We start from the raw sequence: 24,142 nt of genomic DNA, 5'->3' as shown, positions 1-24,142 counted from the left end.
TTTTGGATAAATAAAGAACATGATTTATGGTCATACTGGAATATTGCCGTCAGTAGTCAGTAATTTGGCAAGTGAAAATTTACAACATGCCAGCCTCTGTGTTGGCTAAAAGCGAACATCATCAAACTAAATGTACGAGCGATTACAAAATGAAGAGCAGGGTTTTACGTTCTGGTTTGTAGTACTGCATTTTATTGAATCTAATAAATCATTTTTCTCTTGTTTACCAAAATAAAAAGGTTCAACATTCCAAAATATAAAGATCCAGGATTATGAGTGCTCATGATACCCCCTCCTACTCTGATAATACTGTAGCTGCCCATGAATGACATCTTTGAGAAACAGCAGCATCAACAAACAGACTTACAGAGTTACAGTGTTTGTTACAGTGCATGGTGTCAGTGTCAGGTTTAGATCTGAAGCAGACGACAACGAAAAGTGCTAGAAAGCGAGACCAGGACGCAGCTTTAATGGTGAGAGACTGACGCGATCAGAGGACCGAGGAAACTCTTCTGACCAAAACCAGCAGAAATACATTCTGAAAAACATTATATTTTTATTTTTAAACCCTTTGTATTGATTAGAATTTTAAATCATGTCATCTCCCAAGTACATGGAAAAATATACATTTAATAACTTATCAGTAAACAACAATATAAACTATCTATGCGATTCACTTAAACAGCAATTCAGCTTTTTTTTTTTTCCTTTTTTCTTTTTTTAAACATACCACAGGCATACTGTACACATAGATATTTTAGTGACATCTGAGTTAACTGGATCTCATGACAAGAAAACAAAGTGTTTCATTTGCATAACAGGTTAAAGTAAACCAGGCTTCTTTTACCTCTCACTGGATGTCTGGAAGGACGCCTCGACAACATGATAAAAAGGTTGATGTTGAAGTTACACTCAGAAAAGAGGAAGTAGCACCTGTTACCTACCCTAAGATTCGACATTAACGGACAACACAATCGAACAAAGACACTTGGTAGACTTGTAAATTATATGGTATTGCTTGGTGGAAGTTATTTTAAAATTAAAGAGGAATAAGGAGCTAAAAATAGTATCTTAACTCAAGGTGCCACTTAATAGCTTTATCTTTCAGCTGCATCTCATGGTCTTCCCCTGGGGGCCACCTTGGGTCACGCTGAACCATCGCTGAGGAAGCTATCCGCTGATGAAGACCGTGAAATGTGGGTTAAAGCCAGGAAAAAGTTAGTAAATGGGCCTTGAGTTTGGATGTCCCTTTTTTTTGTCTTACTGCTGCTTCAAAAGGTCCAGAATGAACTTTCACGCTCAGTACGTGTAACAGGAATGTAGTGCGGCAGGTGACGTGTCGTCAGCAGAAACCACATCTGTGCGCTTCGTTTTAGATGAGGAAACACATTCACACAGTGAGTGTTCAAAGGTTTACATGTACACACTTTTATTTCCTAAAGTTTCATTTGAGAAAACAGGAAAAAAAAAAAAAAAAAGGAGTAAACTATCACACCAAGCTTGCTGGTTATGAGATGCATATACTGTGAAGTCCTAACCCAAATATCAATCAATCAATCAATCAAAGGCATGACGTTTGGCACCTTACACCCTCCTGCGTGTGAGACGAGACGACTTGGTGCATGTGGTGTTCGGATTAAAGAATTGACATTTTCTAGAAACGTGTAAGTCTCTTTTTTTTCTGATATTGCACATCCTAAAGAACACTGAGGGAGATAACACGGTGTCATGTGGCATGACTGTGTAAACCATATTGACTCTAACCCTGGGATCTTATATATTTTTTTTTTCTTTTTTTCATCACACTGTTTCCCTTCAGCACACAGAAAAAACCCGATCCACTTCAAGTATCCACGCGACCTCCTCCTCTCCTCTCCTGTGAGTAAAATCTAAACAGAGAATGGAGAGTAGAAAGTGATGGCAGCGGGGTTCTGCTGTGTGTTTAACAGAGCTAAGAGAGAAAGAGTGAGTGTCCCGGTGCAGCTGAAGATGGCCCACCAGGGAGGAGAAGTGGGACTGGAACATGAGTTAGTAAGAGGGGATCGGGGGCTGGGGGGGACAAACCGTGGTAGGCCAGAGGCAACAGTTTGGTTTCAAAGACCGGGAAGTTGCTCGCGCCTGCTGCAGCATTAGGCCCTGTGAGACGTCATGCACGGCAGTTCATCCTCAGTGAGAGATTCAGGGCTCGGGCCACGTGCACGCCTGAGGGCTGCTCTGACGCGCACACGCTCGGAGTTTTAAGACTTGAAGACGTGCACGGCCCGCACTACGTACTGCCTGCAGATGGGGCACTCGCTCATCCTCTTTCCGCATTTGGTGCAGGTTACCATGTGACCACATTCCAGCAGCACACAGTCGATGATGGCATCCATGCAGATGCGACACAAGTTTTCGTCAGCCGCCAGCTGAGCTTTGACACCATCTGTGGATGGGAATATGAAGTTATGTTCCATTAACAAAGCTTCTCTATAAGGCTCATTAACAAACAGAATGGAGTTCAGTGATGTGATGGGAACTTAAGCTCCTACGCCTGGAGTAACCACATCATTCACCTGTGCTTGGTAATGAGCAGCCCATTCACTCCTCTAAATCTCTGCTCTCCAGTAGGTTATAGCAGTCTTTAAATGTCCAAATCTGTTCGCTTTTATTTGGTTTTCTACTAAAGGTATTCATCAGAAAAAGAAAATATGAGGTAGGAGTGTGTCATCGTAATGTACGCCATCAAACAAGTAATTTCAACCTGCCATCTATCAGTAACAACAGCCTTAAATTGAACCTCATCTTCTTAGCAAACGTGGAGAAGAAGTCCTTTTAGTGCTCCGAAAAAAAATGGAAAATTGAACAACTGTGAGAGGAAAACTGTTGATGAAGATCATGTGATATGGTTGAAAGCTACACACATCTACTTGGTGGACATGCTCATGAGAATGTTTTATCAACGGCATTAAATTAGCTTGTTACAAACTAACTGCTCTTATAACTTGCGGTCGCTGACACCAAGGCCAACATGAGCATGTGAACCTTACCTTCTAGATTTAACATTTACAATAATAGAGACTGTTGCTTTTATTTCAAGATGACGTGAACAAAAAAAAAGTCAGAGAAAATAGGCACAAAAAAAAAAAAAAAAAAAAAAAAAAAAATGTTCTCATGTGCCACAAATCAATCATCACTCTGGTTTCTGAGAGTTAAACGTTTGACAGCTGACTGATCAGCTCACTGGCCTAAATCTGGCTCCTGCTGCTCACATCTTTAAAAAGCCGATGTCTGCTGTCCCTACATGTCTGACTAATTGTGGGCTAAGTGGACTAATATGATCCTCAAGCCCTTCAATATCAACAAGAGAGCCTCTGGGAAGCTTGACAGTGTAATTACACCTGATGGAGGCATGCTGCCGCTGAAGTAACATGATGACTCATCAAAAGGAAAAAGCTCTTAGGAGAGCGCGTTAATGACAGAATGAGAGGCTGTCCTCCACAATAAAATGAGATGATGAACACTGGAAACGAAGCACGGGTGACAGGACGTGGAGACACCGAATAAGACAGGAGCTAATGACTTGAGTGACCATAATGTGATAATATACAGGGTGATATAAAAGGGTCAAGTGGGTAAAAATGGCTGCAGCATGCCTTCACTGTTTACTGCTGTGGGATGATCAGTGCGATGTACAATATTGGTTCATGGAGGAGATGCAGAGGGTGCTGTAAAGTGGCTTTTTATAAAAAACATCTTACCTCCAACACCACTGTTGCAGAGAGGTGGAGGATATGCAACCACTTTATAGATAAGAATGGGCAGTAATGAAGAGAGTCTATTAGTTTAGGAACAGTGAATAAGCCCTTTAATATAAAACAATGTTGAAGCAGGAATTAAAACAGATTTATTCTATTTATTCCATGAATGGGAGCTAATTGTATAAGTAAAAGCATTAAAAAGGCAATGTTATATATCACAACTACAAATATGATAATCAAAAGCAGAATTACCTGCAGTTATGCTCACATTTTCCACTACAAAAAAAAAAAAAAAACAAGGAAAAAAAGTTATTCTTATACAAGAACAGCAGAAGTCACAACACTTTATACAATTTAGATGCAAAAATGAAAAAAAGTAAAATGGAAAGTGCTTACTGGATTTCCTGTTCTGCTCATTTTCTCTGTAGAGTCGATGCACTCGCTCCAGCAGCTCCCACTTCTCGCAGCAGCCGGAGTAATTGACAAAGTTCCTGGCGAGAATCTCTTTGAGCTGGCGGACGGAGAGGTTTTCTATCGCTTCTTCATTGTCTAGATCAGACAGCGAGGCCCTGATCCTCCTCTGTGTCGCCGGACTGACCTACAATTCACACGGGAAACAGAGCGGCGGTCACTAAATGAGCAGCAGGGACTGCACTCTCTTTCACTTCTGGTATAGAGACCGGCTGGTCGGGTCAGTAGATGTGTAAATACACACCTCCATGATATTTTCAGTGGGCTCCAGGTTCAAGAGGGACGCTGTTGGAGTATCCTCATGCTCCTGTGTGGGTGGAAATCAACATACTGAAGTCAATTTAAGTCCGTTTAAACTCCCATAACAGCCTTTCCCTCACTGCACAGCCTGTTAAAACACTGTAAATCAAATGATGTGTAAAAAATGACCAAGATACCTAATTCCAGATTTGAAGCTGCTGAACTGGAAAGAAATATACTTAATGTCTTTGTCTCATAAGGATGATCACTTCCTTTTCATCAAGGAAAAAAAAAAAAAAAGCAAATTAAAGTACACCCTGGTCCCCGGTCCTTCTCTTACAACATGCCTGATTATAATTTAGAATTTCTTCTAGCTCTGTTATGACTATCAATGCCATGATAAATAAAAGACTTCAGAGTTATCTGGGATCTAATGTTTAAATTGCAACTGCTCAGATGTCCAATGAACAAATGGAGATGTTTAAACACGGACTCAGCTGCTCTTATCTCAGCAGTTAATTATTCTCTTTGAAGGTGGAGGTCAGGAATGTGCTGGATGAAAGGAGAATAAATGGAGCTATAGAATAGTTCTGTAGTATCTCTGTAGTATCTCAGCCATTTCTGAGCTTTGAAAAGAAAATAGTCTCTTTATTCTTTTATCTTCTTGACAAAAGAGAGCTTGTGAAGATATCATGCTTGAATGCAGAGTCTCTGTTTCTGTACCATAAAAAGTATATATATATATTTTTTTTTAAAAAACAGTTCCTCCTGCCATCTGTTTCTGTCTCCCTCTGCTTCAGCACATTCACGCAGATTATCAGCGTCCTCGAATGAAGATGTGTTAATAATGTATCCGTAAGCGTTGTGGTGCTAGATGCCTGCCCTCGCCCAGACATCATGCTTTCACTCTGACTAGACTCCTCAGAGACAAAAACATGAGCAGCAGCCTTGACTCAAGCAAAGTGCCAAACCTCTGCGGAACAAAGTTTTTTGACTTGATGTTCGAGCCGCTTCAAACATATGAAAGTACTAGAAAGCACTCAGAGAGTGCATACTCGTGTCAAGGCTGCTAAATTTGTTGCTTTAATAATAGAACTTATTCAAAAAAAAGTTTCATCTGCGTCAAAATATACATGGGGATTGACAATGAAAATTGGTTACATGAGCCAGATTTCTTTCCTGTACTGCAGTAGTTATTGAGAAAATACTAAAAATGCTATAGAGGAAAGAATCTACACCGACATCTAATCACTTGTTCACTGGTCCACAACCGGTCTGATGCCAAATATCACTAAAATCTGAGGCCACATACCAAAACCTCTTTAATAGAGTCTTTATATCTTTAATATTCATCCCTTTAGTGGAGTTATAAATGTTCTTCATGTTTTAACTGTAGAGAAATCACATTATAGTGACGAACATTTAGCAAGCTAGATTTCCATTATTTTCAAATGATTTAAATGTTACATTTTTTCTTATTCCATTATCTTGTCAATCACCATTTGCAATAGACTATTAAACCTGTTTCAAGGCAACTGATCCAGTTAGATTATTTATTTATTTAATCTGAATGGCGGAGTACATGGTTGCCACCAATATCCCAACATCTAAATCAGAGAAAACTCAAAGGAATTGGTTCATTTTACGAAACTATGTCCAACAAAAACCACATTGCAGATGTTTCTGTTGTTGAACCTGTTAAGAGTCTCTTCTGCAGAAGCTACATATCACAGTAGGCAGGATGATCTTGTATCCTATACTTACATTGCAGATTTGAAATCTATTTGGATTTCCAGACTGTGTTCCTTATTTGGGTTTATTTTTATGTTTCAATAAATATTATCAAGTAGTTTTTTTTTGATACAAATGAACTGAGATACACAATTTCCTTCTTCTTGTTTTTTGCAGTCTACATACGCACATTTGCGTTTGGTTGATAGAATAAATAACCCCGGAGAATCTTAAAGCCTAGATGTGCCACAAACTAAGAGGAGGAAAAAAAATAAATCATACAGAGAGATTATCTACAGGGGCATGAGAGGAGGGATGTGCTGTAGTGTTTCTGTTGTTTAGTTGCAGCTGTGACGCTGTGGGGAGTTCTCAACCTGTGTGGCTGTTACATAACAGACTCAGCCCATGTAACAGACCTAAAAAAGGCAAAGGGCTTAAGCTGTGTTGCTGGCTGGTCTGAGAGCTCACACATATACACACAGACAGAGCTACACACACACAGCTACACACACACACACATACATACACACACACATACACACACACACAGCTACACACAGAACTACACAAACACACACAGAGCTACACACACAGCTACACACACAGCTACACACACACACACAACAGAGCTACCACACACAGCTACACACACACACACACAGAGACACACACAGACCTACACAAACACACACAGAGCTACACACACAGAGCTACACACACAGAGCTACACACACACACAGAGCTACACACACACACACACAGCTACACACACACAGCTACACACACACACACACACACACACACACAGCTAACACAGCTGTTTCCAGCTGTCACGTGGACATGAGACCAGCCAGTAATGCAGAGCATTCTTCAATGTCAGAGGAGGGAAAACAAATCTACAAATGTAGTAGATTTTCAAGGAGAAACACTCCATTCAGAACAAAGCACCATGAGACCAAAACATAAAAAAAATCCACACGGACGGAAAAAAGGAAGAATAAAGCATGAGATGAAATGAATGAAATAAACTGACTGACATCTAAAGAAATGCACGAGAGGGCGTTTGTTTGTCAGGGAGTTGAAAGGAAGAGGCCTTCTCCTGACTTAAAACAGTCAGACTGAAACTTGTAAATAAGTTGATTTCACCTTTGAAATTAATTATCTTGGATAGAATGAGGACAGATGTGAAAGAAGTATGGCATATGGAAATTAGTGAATGAGTGAGTGCATGCTTGTGTGCGTGTGGCTGAGCAGTGCACAGTGTTAGCTCTGCGTGCAGACACACACTAAACATCAGCTGTGTGTTTCCACACATGCACACGCCATCAGACCTGGCTGGTGGTCCCTGAGCTGTCACTTGGGCTGAGCACGTCTCCCTGAGAGGCGGAGAGGACCGACTGTTCAGAGGTGGAGCGCGTGGCGGAGGGGGGCGAGGCGGCACGGGAGTGGGGGAGGGAGTGCAGACTGTCTGTGTCATCTCCCCCTTCATCTTCCTCTTCCTCTTCCTCCTCCTCCTCCTCCTCCTCTTCCTCCTCCTCCTCCTCCTTACTTTTCTTGTGAGATGACAGATCTTCCTCCTCGTCCTCTTCCACCACCGCTCTCTGGGTCTCCCTCGCCCCCTGATGACAGAGCACCAGGTCCACCAGGTCCTCTTTTTCCCTGCATGTGTCGGTGGGGATGTTGCGCAGCAGCAGGTACTGGCGCAGGTCTTTCACTCGGAGCTGCATGAGCCGAGGCCGCTGGAAGGCCGTGCCGCGCAGCAGGTGGCAGGTTGTGCAGCAGCGCAGGTTCTCCTGCAGCACCGAGCACAGGGCGCAGAAACTCTTCTTACAATCACAGCAGATGTGCTGTGGAGGGAGGAGAGGAAGAAGAACGTGATGTGATCAGCGATTCCTTTTCTTCTCAGTGAAGCAACCAAACATCTTTAAAGCAATTTCCTCTTCAACACCATCATCATTTAAGAAACTGTGTTTTCCATTATTTCTCAGTAGGCCCTGATCCGTTAGCATATTAAACTATTTAGCCTCCATGTCACTTTTGATGAATGAATTAACCATGTACTGATGGGTTTAACTGATTTGATCTCTAGAAAATAGGTCATTTGATGGAGCTGAGCACGCGGCAGCTGCTGCTAACATTGTTTTAATTTGCACCAGAATAATTCATCAGCCCAAGGTTTTACTTGCAAGATATTGTTGATAAGGACTGAGTGATAAACCAGTATTATCATTTATTAACTTTCAGTGGAATTGTTGCAGAATATTTTATTTTGTTATCATTTCACTAAATGACTTTGTCTGAACGAATCATTCTGAGCAAACTGTAATTAAAACTGAACTAAATGAGTTACTGAGGCTTTTGTTTTACATGTAACTGATTGGTGGAAAATGGACCAACGATATTTGAAGTAGTTTATGAAGCCAAACAAATGTCAAACATCTGCATGTTCCACCTTGTCAAACGAGTGAGGATTTGCTGCTTTTCTATCATTGTAAACTTCATATTTTGGGGTTTTGCACTTTTGTTTGAACAAAAACATTTTGAGGACCTTGGGAAATGTAAAAAAATAAAAAAGACACCAGAGAGACCATAAAGCAGCAACACAAATCCATCAAAATGACTCATCCTGTGTGCTCTATTTCTAGCAAAGAGTAAAGAAAAGAGAAATAAACTGTCTATAGCTGCTGGTGATGTTTGACATTTTACAGGCTTAACACTGTCTCCTGATACAGAGCAGCTGAGTAGATTGACACTTCAAATGGGCAGGAAAACAGGTCGGCCACGGCTGTAAACATTTTCTTATCACTACTGCACATATATACTCTGGTCCAGCAGAAGCACATTTCCACCACAACAGATACTTTTCTTCAATCGTTTGCTGTTAATCCCCCGGCGCGTCTTTTTTCATACTATGAAAATATCACGCTCAGACACAAAATGTGTGTAACCAGGGAGTCGACCCGCCGTCAGAAAGGCAACTGGTGTGTGGATGATGATAGAGCGATCTGAAGCCAGGCACTGCAGCACTCAGATACACTCTGTCATTAAACCCTGACACACGCAGCTGTGCAGAGACCCTCGGAAACACCAGCATGAATACATACTGTATGGTGCATGTTCTTAAAGGACCAGACTGTGTCTTATTCACATTGCTAACTTTTGAGTTTTTAAGTCAATTTATAACTTCAAGCAGTGGTGGATTGAGTCGTCACATACTTGAACGAAATTAACAATACAACACTGTAAAAACTCTCCATGACATGTTTGCCCTTATTTAAAATCCCTTGAATTAAAAATGTGAAAGCAGCATTTTACTGTTTATTTAGTTTAGTTCACTGGTTCCCAAGCCAGCATTCGGGCCCCTCCAAAGAGTCACAAGATGAATCTGAGGGGTCATAAGTTCTCCAACACAAACCTATATATTATTATAGAGTTTCTTTTTTTTTACTTTTCTTGTGAGATGACAGATACTTTTGCCTCTTTGTGCATGACGCAGTTATTTAAATGAAACCAAAAAAAAAATCACTCCATGGTGAAACTGACAACTAACAGACAACTGAATGGTAACAGTAATTTATATAAAGAGTCATTAATATGAAATCTTTATCTGAAAAGGCATTCACTATAGTAGACATTAAAGTGTATTGGGGTAAAAAGTACAATATTGATTGCATTAATCAGAAACAATCGAGTAAAGTACAAGTACCTAATATTGCACAATAGTTGACTAAATGTACTTAGCTCCTTTCTACCACAATGACTTCAAGACAGACATAGTTGCAGAGACTTTAAACTTTCCCAGTGAAGAACTTGCTTTATATTTACTACATTATACATACGTGCTGTGCTGTACATGATCATCCTGTACCTGTTTGTGACTGTATTCTTAGTACAGCCTGAGCTTTGCTTGCTGACTGTTCTATTAATGGCTCTGTTAACTCTTAAAGAGGGCGTTGCTGTAAAGCAGCATGGATGCTCAGCCAACCTGTTCTGTATAAATAAACAGCAGATAAATAAATATGTATTGTGAGAGTGAGATTTCAGTGTTTTGACCTCCCCCACAAAAAAATAAAAGGGAAAGTCATGAGTTACATCTCGCCAAATGTGAAAAGGATCATGTTTGGTCTAATATGAGTTATATGTATAACATGGATTTGGTTCACACCGAAAGGCGAGAAACATCATTCTCACGTGAACCAAATCCATGTTATTTCACATGTTTTTACATTAAAAAGGTCTGTCCAGCAAGTGACTCAGTAATTATGGATGTCAGTGTTTCCCTGAATGCACCATGAATGAGGAGTCCCTCTAACAACTGCACGCAATGATTACATAATTCTGTCACAAAAATGAAAAAAAAAAAAGAAAGAAAACGCTGACTAAATGTGGAATGTGAAGGATTACTCAAGCAAGTCCCCAGCCCAGTCTCTGACAGCTGATTTTTATATAGTACTGACACTGAAGGGGGGGGGGGGGACCAGGCAGCTTTAGAAAATGATCAGTGAATACTTTTATTTAACAGACAAGAACATGCAAAACCCACTGGTATGGTCTTTTGACATCATACTGTAGGAAACAGTTTCTACTGGGCTGCTCTCTGAAAGCATGTGGACTCTTGTTTACCTTGCGCCTGAAGACAGAGAAGGCCAGTCCGCAGGCCTTGCACAGCTGTCCAGCGCTCCCTGAGCTGGTGGGGGGGTAGGTGGAGTACCCAGCGCTGGGGGCGAAGCGGAAGGGCCCCGCCCCTGCTCCAAACCCCGGCTGCTGCGCCCGCACCGTGCCCGTGCCCATCACCTCGTTCAGCAGCCCACAGCATGACGCCCACATGGACGATGCCCCTGCCTACGGAGCACACACACACACGCACGCAAGCACACACACACACACACACACACACACACACACACACACACACACACACAAAAAACTTTCATCTTTCACAGACTTTTAAAAGGGCTTATTAATTTATACCTCTGGCATCATCAGTGACAGACATGTTACATTTCCTCCCTTTTTTATCCCTTTCACAGCTTTAAGGTTGGGAAAATCATCTTAATCCCCCCTCTCTGACAGCATCATATGTATTCTGCATCAGCTTGTTCCAGCTCTTCATTGAAACTAAATTATGTTTCTACTTAGTGAAATATTCAAACCCTGGGCTAGATATTTTTTTTTTTTATTGCTGCACCGTTCCATCAAATGGAAATCATCTGTATGTCTTGTGAATCGTTTTATTCAAATTTCAGGGCGACATCTTTGACTTGTTTGTAGACTTTAGGATCTCCACTAGAATTTAAAATAACTTTCAGAGGATCTGAACAAAGTTTGTATATGCAAGTAATATGAAAAATATTTTCATCATTTATACATCGTCTAGTGAATAATAAACTATGATTAAATTTGTTATCCTGCTACATTGCAATGCACTAATCCAATAATCACCTATTAATTTCCCTGTGTACAAAAAACAACTATTATCATGTCAACCATAAACCTTTAAGATCATTAAATGATGTTTTATTCCTACCTTTTCTACAAAGAGCACTGTCTTTTACTGTATTATCTCTGATTGAAGATCACCTCTAGTGTCCTTTTAGGAGAATCATCTGTAAATAAAAACAGCTAAATGAGTTTTTTCAGTCGTGTCTGCAGAGTTCCTCACCAGCTGCAAACAGCCCCAACAACCTCCACCATGAAGGGGAGGGCAGCTTGTTAACTGCCTGAGAGGCAAAATCCAGGGCCAAAAAAGTCAAAGGTTAAATGATCCACTACTGGTTGCAAACCTTGAACACTGCGAGTGCATGGTGATAACTGAAGGCGACTCAGATGAACATATTTTAACTCAGAGCTTTCCCTGTCTGGGTTTTGGCAGTTGGACGTTTAGAGGACACGGTGTGATCGACTTTTAGTGAAGGAATCAAACTGAAACTGTGAAAGTGAGGGGGACGTGCCCGACAGTGGACACGACGTCCCTTGCAGGGTACTGTCTAATACCCGTTCACCTGGACTGAGATCTGGAGACTGTGAGGACTGTCGCAAATGATTCGTATCATTTTCATACTCAAACAATTCGCCATCACTGTGTGAATTTCCCTTTCATTGCTCACCTTTCTGTATATCAACAAACTATTAGAAAATATTCTTATTACTGTCATGAAGCTGATTTGAACCACACTGTATCACCCAGCCCTGTGCTCTACAATCATCATCATACATAATACCCAAAATGGCTTGAGGAGATAGTCTCTCTTGCTACAGGGTTAAGAGAGAATAACGAGAATGAATGAGAAAGAGAGAGGAGGGGGAGAGACACTGAGCAGCACATTATTGAGAGTGCTCTTTAAGAGTCTTTGAGGTTAGAGATAATTAGACTGAAGTAGACTCTAAGAGCTCCTATTAATGATGTTCTCCAAAGAGATCCGCGGGTTAAATTTCACAGTCACTGCATTATTTTATACAATCTGATAAACAAATGTGGTAAGTAGAAGCAGAGGATGTGTGAGGAGTCTGACCCGCACGAAAAATATTCCTGTGAGTCAAAAGGGAAGATGTGGACGTTATGTTGCCTCTCTGTGTCTCTATGCAAACTAGCTTTGAGTTGGTGTACTCGGCCCGTAAAAAAGTTGAGGACTGCGAGAGGCCACGCGGTTAAGAATCAGTCAGATGTGTTTGCTGACCACAAGACTGGGCAGAGACAGGGAGCAAAGATGGCGTGATGGGAGCCACGGCTCCTTGGAGCATACTGATGAGAGGAGGAGGGAGGGGGAGGAGAGCGAGGAGAGAATATGTCTTCTGTTGTTCCCCGGCCTCCAGAATCAATAGCTGACATGAGCATAATGTAAGCCCTCTGTGGTTCTCGGCTCTATGCGGGAAAACAATGGAATTCACAGGGTCCTGCCACATCTCTTCTTAAGGCAGCGCTCTGCTCCGACTTGTCACAAACACCCTGTGATCTGACCTCACCCATCTGCTTAGGGATTCGTTATGTAATCTCAGGAACGAGGCACTACTATATGTGGAGTCACGGCGAGCAGGAGGAGGAAGGTCTGCCCCCGCTGCAGTCAGTTCAAATCTTTAACTATTTCCTTCATTTCATTGGTTTTTTTTTTTTTTCCTCTTCAACTATATCACCAAACTAAAATTGTGATGATGTGTTTTATCCTTTGGTCTACAAAATGTAACAAATAAAGAAAAGAGTTCATCACCGTTACCCACAACCCAAGGTGACATCTCTAAAAACCTTGTTTTATCTGAGTAAAAGGGCAAAACTTAAAAATATTCAAGTTACAGTGACAGAAAACAGAAAATCAGCAAAAAGCCTCAAATTTAAGGAGTTGGAAACAGCAAAAGTTTAAATCAAATTGATTATCAAACCTGCCATCAATTAATATTCTGTCAATCCACTGGCTGCATGTAGTTATTCTCCTCCTCAGTTAAATCTACCACAAGCAGCTCACTTCATCGTGATGTAGGCTACTCCCCAAGCTTTATGCACGTAATACGGTGCATAACAAGTGGAATTAATCGCCTGAGGCTCAAACTTGACCTGATGTTCAACTGCTAAAAAGTCTCCCAGGTTGGATAGAGCCTCCCTCATGAGGGGGTGAGGCCACTAAAAGGAATATATTACTGCGTTTACTGCGGGACGAGGAGCCGCTGCAGCCTGCCCATGAAATCAGTCTCATCTGGCTTTGAGCCAGCAGCACGAGATCCCTCTGTCACTTCAATTAGCACACTGTAAGCTCTGCGGGCAGGGAGTCCCGAACAAACAAGCGACAAGAGCAAACATCACATGTAGTGAATGCTTTCTTGCGTGTTAGTCAACGCATGATTGCCGTCTCAAAAATCAATCAATACACCTTAAATGACAACTTTGACTATTTCATTTGTTTTTATCTGCTCTGTACATGACACACGCTTTAGTGATGATCAGATCTTCAAGTGCTTAAAATGTCTATAAATATCAACCGGATTATGTGAACTGTTGATATTTTATTTCATCTGGCAGCTCTACACCTGTGTGTTACGTTAACGTTACTCAACCTATGAGCGAGAGAGGAAGAAGAGTGAGCAATAAAGCGAGTGTGTCCCTCATTGACTCCAGAAGTTCTGTTTACCGCCATATGAAGCAGCAGGATCAGAAACTGAACTAAATCATGTTCTGTCTGTCAAATCTCTTCGGAGTGTGTGTGTGTGTGTGTGTGCGCATGTTGCGAGCGTCAGTTATATGCGGGTGTATACGTTAAACTGTGGCAGGCAAACTCAAGTTACTATCAATTTAATACTATACAAATAATAAGAAACTACATTAATGGGAAAACAAGTAAAATATTGTCTTAACATTTGCAAAGGAATGATCGGCGATTTGGGCCACATGTGGCCATTCTTTTAGCAGCGTGAATGCAAATGCATCCTGGGCCACATGAAGGGAACACCTACTCTACTGACGTCCTCTGACACAATCTGATCAGTCGCGCCAATTTCATAGGCCCTGTTCAGACCTGGTATTAACATCCGTCTCGGATGATCCGATCACAAGTGGACAGCTCTCAGTTCGTCAGTTCACACCTGCCTTTAAAATGCGTGTCCACATGCGTCTCGATTGACCACTTGTGATCGGATGTCACTTCCCGCTTCATATGCAAATAAACAGGTATGCATTGTCGAGCGAGTCGATCCCCACAGATGTTAAAATGTCCAATTTTACAGCAGAAATAAACGTGTTTACAGCCTAATTTCCTAATTCCTAATTTATATATAATTCACCTGTTTAAATTTCATTAAAGCTTAAAGTTCTGCATAATTGAGGGCGTGCTGCTTTGAGTGACAGACGGGTGAACCTATGCTTGCCACAAGCTGGCATGCACCTAAATCTCGGTTCGAGACGCGCCCCTCCTCTTTGCCCATTTTTGGAGTAGCCAGGAGTTTGGCGGGAGTCGGGTACCGCCATGATGGCGATGACGGAACGGCCCACTCTGAGCTTCAAAACCGCTCTTCAGAAAACTATGGGTGACGTCAAGGAGGTCTATGGTGTGAGAGAGAGCGAGCGAGTGAGAGAGAGGGAGCGAGAGTGGGGCACGGAGGGGTTATTTGCATATAAAGCCGAGAAGTGAGATCCGATCACAAGTGGTCAATCGAGACGCATGTGGAGACGCGTGTTAAAGTCAGGTGTGAACTGACGAAACTGAGAGCCGTCCACCTGTGATCGGATCACTGAAGACGCATGTTAGCAAGTACAGTTTAGCTGTTCGCCACTGTCTGACCACTTAAACTTCGCCTCTGGAAATACTGTGTTGTAATTATGTATTTTGTCATCGCAGTCACCTCTGGGCACTTTGAATGTCAGGCATCGGCCAAATAATTGAGCTATTTTTCACAGTGCTGCTGGAATGTGATCAGCAAACAATCCAGACCCAGTGTGTGTTTGCACAAACAAAACCCAAAGCCACCAAGAGGGGAGCGCGGCAAAAAGTAACTGTGGCACAGATTTGAATAGGAAAAAGCAACAGGGGAGGGAAATCAGCAACATTCAGGCCTCGTGTTGACGAACAGTAAACTGACCTCATAAAATGAGCTTTTGAGGATCAGATCTCAAAGACTGTAACGACACAGACAAGTGGAACCATATGGGACGGGACCAGATAGATAGGACCTAAATGGGTCATATGGAGATTGAGAGTGTTTAACTGGAACTGAGACGAGTCTGAAATGGAGCGATAACGCTTTCTACCTTCCTCTGAGCAGGTGACTTCTCATGTGGTTCTGTGCATCGGCTGATTTATTTTCTGCTGAAAAGTTCACCGTCGCAGACAATACGTGAAACTGTTCCAAATATAACCAGAGATGGTCGACTGATGTCATTAATGCCACCTAATAACAATCAGGTGCCGTGATAGTCTGATGGTTTACAGAGCATAACTACTGGCATCCACAGTTTGATTCTGACTGCGGGTCTTTGTGCACGTCATACCCCAATCTCTCTCCCCATGTTTCCTGTCTCTCTACCCTCTCTACCCTACTAAAAAAAAAAAAAAAAATCATAAAATCAGATATTGGTATGAACCAGTCGTGCTCACTGAGTTGCAACACTGTCCACCATGTTAAAATAGACCTATTTAAGGGGAACTCCGCCAATTTTACACATCAAAGTTTGTTTACAGGTCTCGGGGAATACTACTGCATGTGTGACAAAAGTTGTTTAAAGCCTGATAAATTGCCTCAAGTGGCTACAAAGGACGACATGTCTGGTTCTGCTGCATTGATTTCGATCCTTTTTTTCCATTTTAAGTCCGACTATTGGAATGCAATGCTAAATCGATGGTGGATCGCTCCATCTGCGTACGGTGTAACAAAATATCTGATGGTTGACAAATTCTGTCTCACGGCATTCATCAGCCCAACCCCAGTCTCTGCATTTGCAATGATCTAAGCGATCAATACGCAGACATACACCACACTGAGAGTATTATGATGCTTTCAGTGTAAACAACTGTGCACTATCATACATTTTATATAGAGCGTCATCAATCACTATCTTTCTAACACCCACTGTCTCTCTCTCACATTTCATTTCCTCTTTCTGTCGGGTGAATCTCGCTCCTGTTTTTCTCTGGCATCAACTGGAAATGCCACAAACACTGTGAAAAGTGAATTCAGCCGCCTGACGGTTTAGACTGGGGAGAAATATTATTAATAGAAATAATATCAGAGAAATTGTTGCCTTTCGTCATTTGTCTAAAACGATAAGACTCAAATGTAATATTTCACTTAAACTGCACATTACTCAATCGTGCGCTGGATGTACATGATTCAGGGATGTCTGCTGGAGCCGGCAGACGTCAAACCCACTGAAGTCTGGAGAGATATGCACATAAAATTCAAGCGGCTACCAGCTAAGTTTGGATTTGTGTCTGCAAAATAACAGATTTACACAGTTTACTCCAAGGGCAGAGGATGACTTGCGGAGGATTTAGCCTGGAGAATATTTTAGGTGCTGCAATACAAACAGATATTGACTGCTGTGGAGATTGTCCTGCAATATTAAAACATAACTGGACTGTTTCACAACCACCGCCAGGAATCTGCCGTGCCCTCTGGCCTCTCTTTATAGCTTTAGACTTCTTCATCCACTTTAGGAGTCAGCCCTAAGTGAGCTTGGTCTCATTTGGAATAAAGTATGATCCACTGTGGTACATCCGTGCTACATCTTATCATTCCAGCAGAGATTTGCGAGTGTGTGCGTCCATGACGTACAAGCGTGTGCTTATTGTCGACGGGGAAAATGAAACGGTAAGAGGATTTTGAATGGAAAGAGTATCAAAATCAAACACTCATTTTGAAATATCATAGATCGAGTCATAGGTCCATCCCTGATTAAAATGGCATTGATAACACGTACTGTATGGCGAAGATGTATGCTTACACAATTCAGCCAACACCGGCCTGTGCCACAGGGGCAGAAAAGCTGCTTTTCAATTTAAAGCAGATTAGTCAATAAAAACATTGAGTCCATTTTGTCTTCCTGGGACACAATGATGATGATGATGATGATGATGATGATGATGATGATGATGATGATGATGTCCCTTAGGCAAATTAACTGCGCTGTCCACCAGAGTTAAGCACCTCTGTACTCTTGCCTTCCACAATACTGTCATGAACTGTATTCAAATGTTTGATGTACCGCATGCAAAACTTTACACAAGCATTCATTGTGAAGAATGGGGCTGTTCAGTGTCACAGTATTGTTGCGGCCACCATCATATCTTATGAGCTCAGGTAGTTCAACGTGCAAACCTTGCTAGTTAAAAGTAACCAGTGACTGCAGCTGTGGAAATACTTTGAGCATCGCTGGCTACTTTTAGGGACATTTGTTGTAGTATTTTTAAGAAGTAAACCTTAAAAAATGCATGTGTGTGTAACAGTGTAAAGGCAGAATACCAATATGTATCTCTCTCTCTATAGATAGAGAGATAGATAATATGTATTATATAATATATATTCTTAAAATGTCCAATGCTAACTGAAAACATAAGCAGAATATTAGCATTACTCCAAAAACATATGAAAAGGGGATTTGGTGAGATCAATTTGAACAAAATAAAAGACCAACATCACCATAGGCCTCGGTGGACTCTCTCCCTAACTCCAGAAATGTTGTGATGTTTAGATATAAAATTTATCGACCAGTCAGACCCGAGCACCCGTGTATTTTGCTTGCATCTGGTGCTTGAGGGAACCCTCTGCTCATGCACACAATATTTCACCGTGATGTAGTGGAGCAAAAGTCTGACAGAATAAATACTCAGGGCAGTATTTGAGTAAATGCATGAACTTATTTATGCAATAAAAGATGTTTTATTTTCAAAATTAGGCCTTTCACCTTTTAGAGTCCTCAGTGATGCAGCTTTAAGGGTGAGACACAGTGCAACTGCAATAACAGGTGATTAGCTGTCAGAAGCCTCACACAGGGACACATTATTCTTCATATTGTATGTACACAGCACTAATGATGATGATGATGATGATGATGGTTGCAGGGACAGTCCTGCCTAACCTTTCACCGTGACTGTCGCCACAAACCTGCCTCCACCAGAGCACCCAATGACATCATCGCCATCATCTTCATCATTACCAGTCCTCCTGAGCTCGAGCTGCCAGACAGCAACATCACCTTTCCTCCCTGTGCTGTGCGGCAGCCTGTCTCTGCTACAGTGTACACACACACACACACACACACACACACACACACACACACACACACACACACACACACACACACACACACACACACACCACTGAGAGGAAGGAGACTCCGGTGAAGCTCCACAGCCTGACACAGCTCGAACCTGAGAGGTGATCCTCTCTCTGTAGCTACACCGAGACATCTCCCAAACATCCCCGCGCTCACTCACTCACTGGCCGCAGTCTCTATCTCATTAGAGCGGATTAGAGCCTGACGATGAATGGACGTCGCTCCGGCGGCTTTAGTCCACTGAACTATCACACTGGGGTCAAAGCAGGCTCATTAAAAGGCTACACACTGTACCCAGTGTTTATCAGAACGGCTGGGGATGCAGGGGGAAGCATTTCGAGGCTCGCGTGTTCGCCAAGAAAATAAGAATCAGACAGACAGAGCAGGAAGAGCAGCGACAGCAAACGAAAAACAGCCAGTGCAGCATTAAGGTGCAAGCCTGTTGATGTAATTACAACTAAGTGCACGATAACAAAATTAATTGACATTAGGATGGAGGTATTCCCTGCCTCTCGGTGCAGCATCGCGCGCAAACATGCAAGAAATCGGCCCCGTACATGGATCCAAAATCATGTAAGAACCGCAGACGGCATCACATACCTTCATTGCACCTCCCGTTAGAGGAATTTGCCGAGTAATGTCAGAACGACGACCATTGCAAGTGCACAGGGAATCAAACCATTACGTCTTCCCTCTCTCCGACTGCCTGTGTGTGTGGAGTAAGCATAACGTAATGGCCAAGAGAGCCGCAGCCAACCACAGCGCGCACACAGGCGCTGGTATCTTTAGCAGCCAATCCGCCTTAACACATCACCGGAGTGGGCGTTCGGTGCCGTGCGTAAAGACTCATGTGTGAGGCTGACCGACGCATCATGCTATGTTCACAGCCTCGGTTTCACATGTGCAACAACATTAAGTGTGGTAAGTAACGTGCTCAGCTGCAACTGCCCTGATTTTACTGAGCTGCAAAGACAAATATATAATATATCTATATCAATATATCTATATCTAAATATAAACATCAACTTGAGGCATTATTTATTTTTGTCATGGCTTTATTTCAATCAGAGGAAGTAAAACCAAGCCGCATCACCACATGCAGTGTTATTCCTGTCGTTTTACACCAAATCTAAATGCGTCTACAATCTAATTTACCGCCGTATTTAGCTCATGTGTGCGTGCCTGTGCATATGCGTGTATGTGTGCACACTAAGGCTGCTGTCTGCAGTCAGGAGATTAAAGTGCTTTTCCTCCATTACATCGCCAGTACCCGCTAGGAGCCCGCAGGGGGCAGCAGATAGCGCTGCATCATCATTATTATCATCAGGCAGACATAGCAGAGCCGCAGGGGGAGCAAGGCTGGCCATGCTGCTCTTACTTTACAATGCAGCCCGGATCATACAGAATTTATAAGTTATGTGGCTGTTGCAGCAGCTGTGCAGGAGACAAAAGTGCATTTAAAGTGTCTGGCTCAGGACTCATAATGATGCAAGTACAACACGAGGCCGCTGCCCAAGTCTCTTTAAATTCTCTGCCATTTCCAGCACATCAAACAGTGACCCTGTTGATTTCATTTCACACAGCCTCAGTAAAAGATCTGTTGAAGCCTTCGGGCCAACGGTGACACACATAAGAGCTTTAGAATTAGCCTGAACAGTCCTCCACAGTGTTCAAACATCAAAAGTTGTATCGGAGCATGGAAGTGTTCAAACCCTTTATCACATGTGGAAAATAAAGCCAAAGAAACAGTTGGCGTAGATGAGACTTTACCTTAAAAGGCCAAGTACACCCAAACTTGAAGCTTAGTAGCGTTGTGTCACGCAATGAGCTCTGAGATTTCTGACCCTTGCCAAATACAGTGAAGGCAAATGATATTGCTCAACAGCAACATTTATTTCCACTGACAGTTTCCCATGTTTCTGAGTTTTCCTCAGAGTGTCATATTGACTCTCAGTGGATAATGGAGAGTAACCTCAGCACTGTTTCCGAGAAGATAAAAAGATGTGTTGCAGCTGAGAGCACCACATGAAATTGTGTAATTGAACAGACCCTTTAACTACAGGACAGCTTTTAGTTCTCATATGGTGGTTTCAGTTCAAAACATACACTGAGTTTAATAAAGGGTGGGAAATTTAGTTTAAACCATAGATCTCGGTTTCTGTCACTGCTAATATCCCCCTGTACCCCAAATACTTTCTGGGTGTTTTTACCACTTATCACATTTATACTCACTGTGCGCTCATTTTTCACTGCAATATAAAGTCCTGTATCTCAATGTAAACAACACAACCATGGCTAGAAGTAGAGAGAGTTCAAACTGTCTTTTGTGCAGTGTAACACATTTATACTGCCATAAATCAATAAAAATAAATACAACAAAATATGTTTTTCTTTGATAATTTATATTAGAGTTAAAAAAAAAATCTAGGCTATATATACAACCTTGTTTCAAGTGCACTCAAGTGTTAGGAATGAAGCAAAAGTAATTTGGGGCCTCCATATGCTCCATATACATACTGAACTATCTACATGTTTATAACTGTAAAAACCATGCGCCTTCAACTATTTACATATCATTCAAAGCAACTATATACAACACTTCTACAGGTATGCAGAGGAACCAGTCCAGCCAGTCTGCATTAGTTCCTGTCTAATGTAAGGCACAGTGCAACACCACACTTTCTGCACTTTATATATATAAATATATACTATATATGTATATATTAGTAGCAGAATTTGTTGCTCCAGGTGACATTGCACTATAAATATTATAATATAGTCTTTTATAATCTATTATATTGTGTCATTAGTATTATAATGCCTTACAGGCTATTATAATATGTATAAATATACCTATCCACATATTTTAGATATGCCACATGATAATATGATGAAACATAGACGTACTCACATGTCCTCAAATGGATATTTCCCTTCCTCAAATCCCCCTCTGACTCTCTTGAAAACCTTTTAGAAGCTATTATAATATTTATAGACATAGGCCACACACATATTATAGCCATACATCATGATAAAATGATGACATAGGTCTGAGATAAGATGATATAAGCCGTAGTACTCACACGTCCTCACACGGATGAAGACGGCTCGGAATCCTCGCCTGACTCGCTTGAGATCCGGTCGTTTTCTTCGTCCTCGCAGCTCAAACTCTCTTCCAGTAACTTACGAACAGCTTTCTTCAGTCTGTATCCTTTTTGTGCCATGATAAATGTGTTTTACAACTCAAACTTTTTATGTTTAGTGTGCGTGGCATCCACGTGTGCTCATCCAGGATCTGCTCTTTTGTAAAACAAAGACAGGTAACTTCCGCGCGTTAGTGTGACGTGACCACGTGTTGGTCGGCTGACATCGATGTCATCATGGCTGCGGGGAGAAGCGTAGATTTATCTTTTTTTTCAATGATTTAGCTAGAGCAACCTGTTCATTTTTTGGACTTAAAAAAAAATCCACTTGACTGGAGCGATTTCGACGAACTTCAATTTGAAACTTAAATTCTGCCACTTTCTCTGACGGAAGCGTATGTCACACATGGTTAGTTCACGGACCACGGGAAAGCTGAAAATCCGACGATTCTCTCAGTCTCTACAGCTTCTGGCTTTGATAAAATGTTTATTTTTGGCGATTCTCTTAAGAAAGGTGGGTTTCCCATCCCGTACACGGGCTTGGGGTTCAGGGGTAAATGTAAAGCTGAGGCAGGATGGCACAATCTTTTTTGAATCCATCCCGCAGTGTGTGAAAGGTGCAGTGGTTGTCTTGCAGTCTTGTCTCCTACTCTGTTGTATTCTGTTTCCCGTCAAGCCCTGACCTACCCATCTGTTGGAATTATGTTTGTGTTACGCCTTTTTTTTTTCCTTTTTCTTCTTCCCTCCCTGTATGTTTGTTTTTTTATTCAGTTTGTTGTTTATCATCTTGTTAAAATACTTAAAATCACATGTTCCTCCTTCATGGGAAAATCCAGAATCTGTGAATATGCAATCATAGTTAATTGCAGAAGTTTAACTGATGGACACCAGATGTTTCCTCTCACACTGTATGTACTGTGCATGCGTTAAACTCAGCTTTAAGGTGAAAACAGCCTTCTAGTGTGAAACTCTGCTCATACATCATTCTGCACAGTCAGGCTCAAACTTGCATGTGAAGCAACGATGAGCACATATTTCTAAGTAGAAGTAATGTAACTAATGTCAAGATGAAACTAAATAGTGAGAACACACACCTTTTTCCTGATAGCATCTGTGTTTTCTCTTCTGATAGCTACCTCCTATGTTCACTGCAGTTGCACAACTCGTGTAAAATCGAATGAATCTGCTCTGCTTGTAGTTAAGCAGTTTATGACGCCACCCCATCATGTAAATTGCATTTAAAGATTACAGATATTTACTGGAAAACCTGTTTTCACAAACTAAGTTTGGATAAGAAACAGATGACCAGTTCAAACTTTATCTGAGGATCAACTCCGGGAGCAAGTCCAACACTCAACTGCTTGGATTGTGAAACATGAGCTATGACCCACTCCCACACGCATTCATATAAACACACACAAACCGCATGTTAATGATCTCAATTATCCACCTCTCATCTGTATCTCTTCTTGTCTGGCAGGCCCCATATGGAGTCAACATCTGGAGCTGCTCTGTGCAACCAACAAGTGCCACTAGATGGAGCATGTATACTTTCCAAAAGAAAGCAGTCTGCTGCTCGGTGTGTGTTTGATTTAAGATTTACATTTCTGGAGAAGTCAAACAATTTGGCATTACTGGCACTTTGCAAAAGATTGTATGATGAATTAAAAACTTTAGCAGTTTAATATTTCTGCAGTCTTTTCATCTGTTCTTTTTTCTGCCTTTATTTTCTCTCTTTCTGTAGTAACTAATGTGTTGAAATGTGCTATATAAATCAAGTTTGCGCAATCACTTGCTTATATAGCACTTACAGAGCACTCATGAAAGCCTAGTTACAAACAAACATGCCTTTATTTACTTAGTGCATTGAAAATCTCCATTACAGGGCTTGGTGTTAAGTTATTGGTGGATTAACATGTAAGCAGCATTCTAATGTCGTTACTGTTGCAGATGGAGAGTGCAGAATTCTTCATTAATGTTTGTAGGTTTAAACTCTGGTAATAAAGCTCTAGTAATACATTATATTTTCACTAATGGGAGAACTTGTTTATCCAGTTTTAGGGATT

The 24,142-nt window shown here is 41.6% G+C and overlaps 1 protein-coding gene across 1 annotated transcript; it reads right to left on the bottom strand.

The window, feature by feature from the left end:
* Nucleotides 1–1,487: 1,487 nt before the first annotated feature.
* LOC111234146 (E3 ubiquitin-protein ligase RNF34-like) lies at nucleotides 1,488–19,606 on the bottom strand. The gene is made up of 8 exons (XM_022762086.1): nucleotides 19,534–19,606; nucleotides 10,803–11,021; nucleotides 7,511–8,026; nucleotides 4,453–4,515; nucleotides 4,134–4,335; nucleotides 3,990–4,013; nucleotides 3,738–3,779; nucleotides 1,488–2,422 (listed from the first exon to the last, which is right to left on the bottom strand). Exons 1-8 carry the CDS (start codon nucleotides 19,537–19,539, stop codon nucleotides 2,238–2,240), a joined length of 1,257 nt encoding a protein of 418 aa, XP_022617807.1. The 5' UTR covers nucleotides 19,540–19,606; the 3' UTR covers nucleotides 1,488–2,237.
* Between the last annotated feature and the right edge of the window lie 4,536 nt (nucleotides 19,607–24,142).

Source organism: Seriola dumerili, unplaced genomic scaffold (genome assembly GCF_002260705.1).
Source record: "Seriola dumerili isolate Sdu_G_001 unplaced genomic scaffold, Sdu_1.0 BDQW01000442.1, whole genome shotgun sequence".
NCBI lineage: Eukaryota > Metazoa > Chordata > Actinopteri > Carangiformes > Carangidae > Seriola > Seriola dumerili.
Note: the sequence above shows the minus strand (reverse complement) of the source record. Positions and strands in the feature narration are given on the sequence as shown.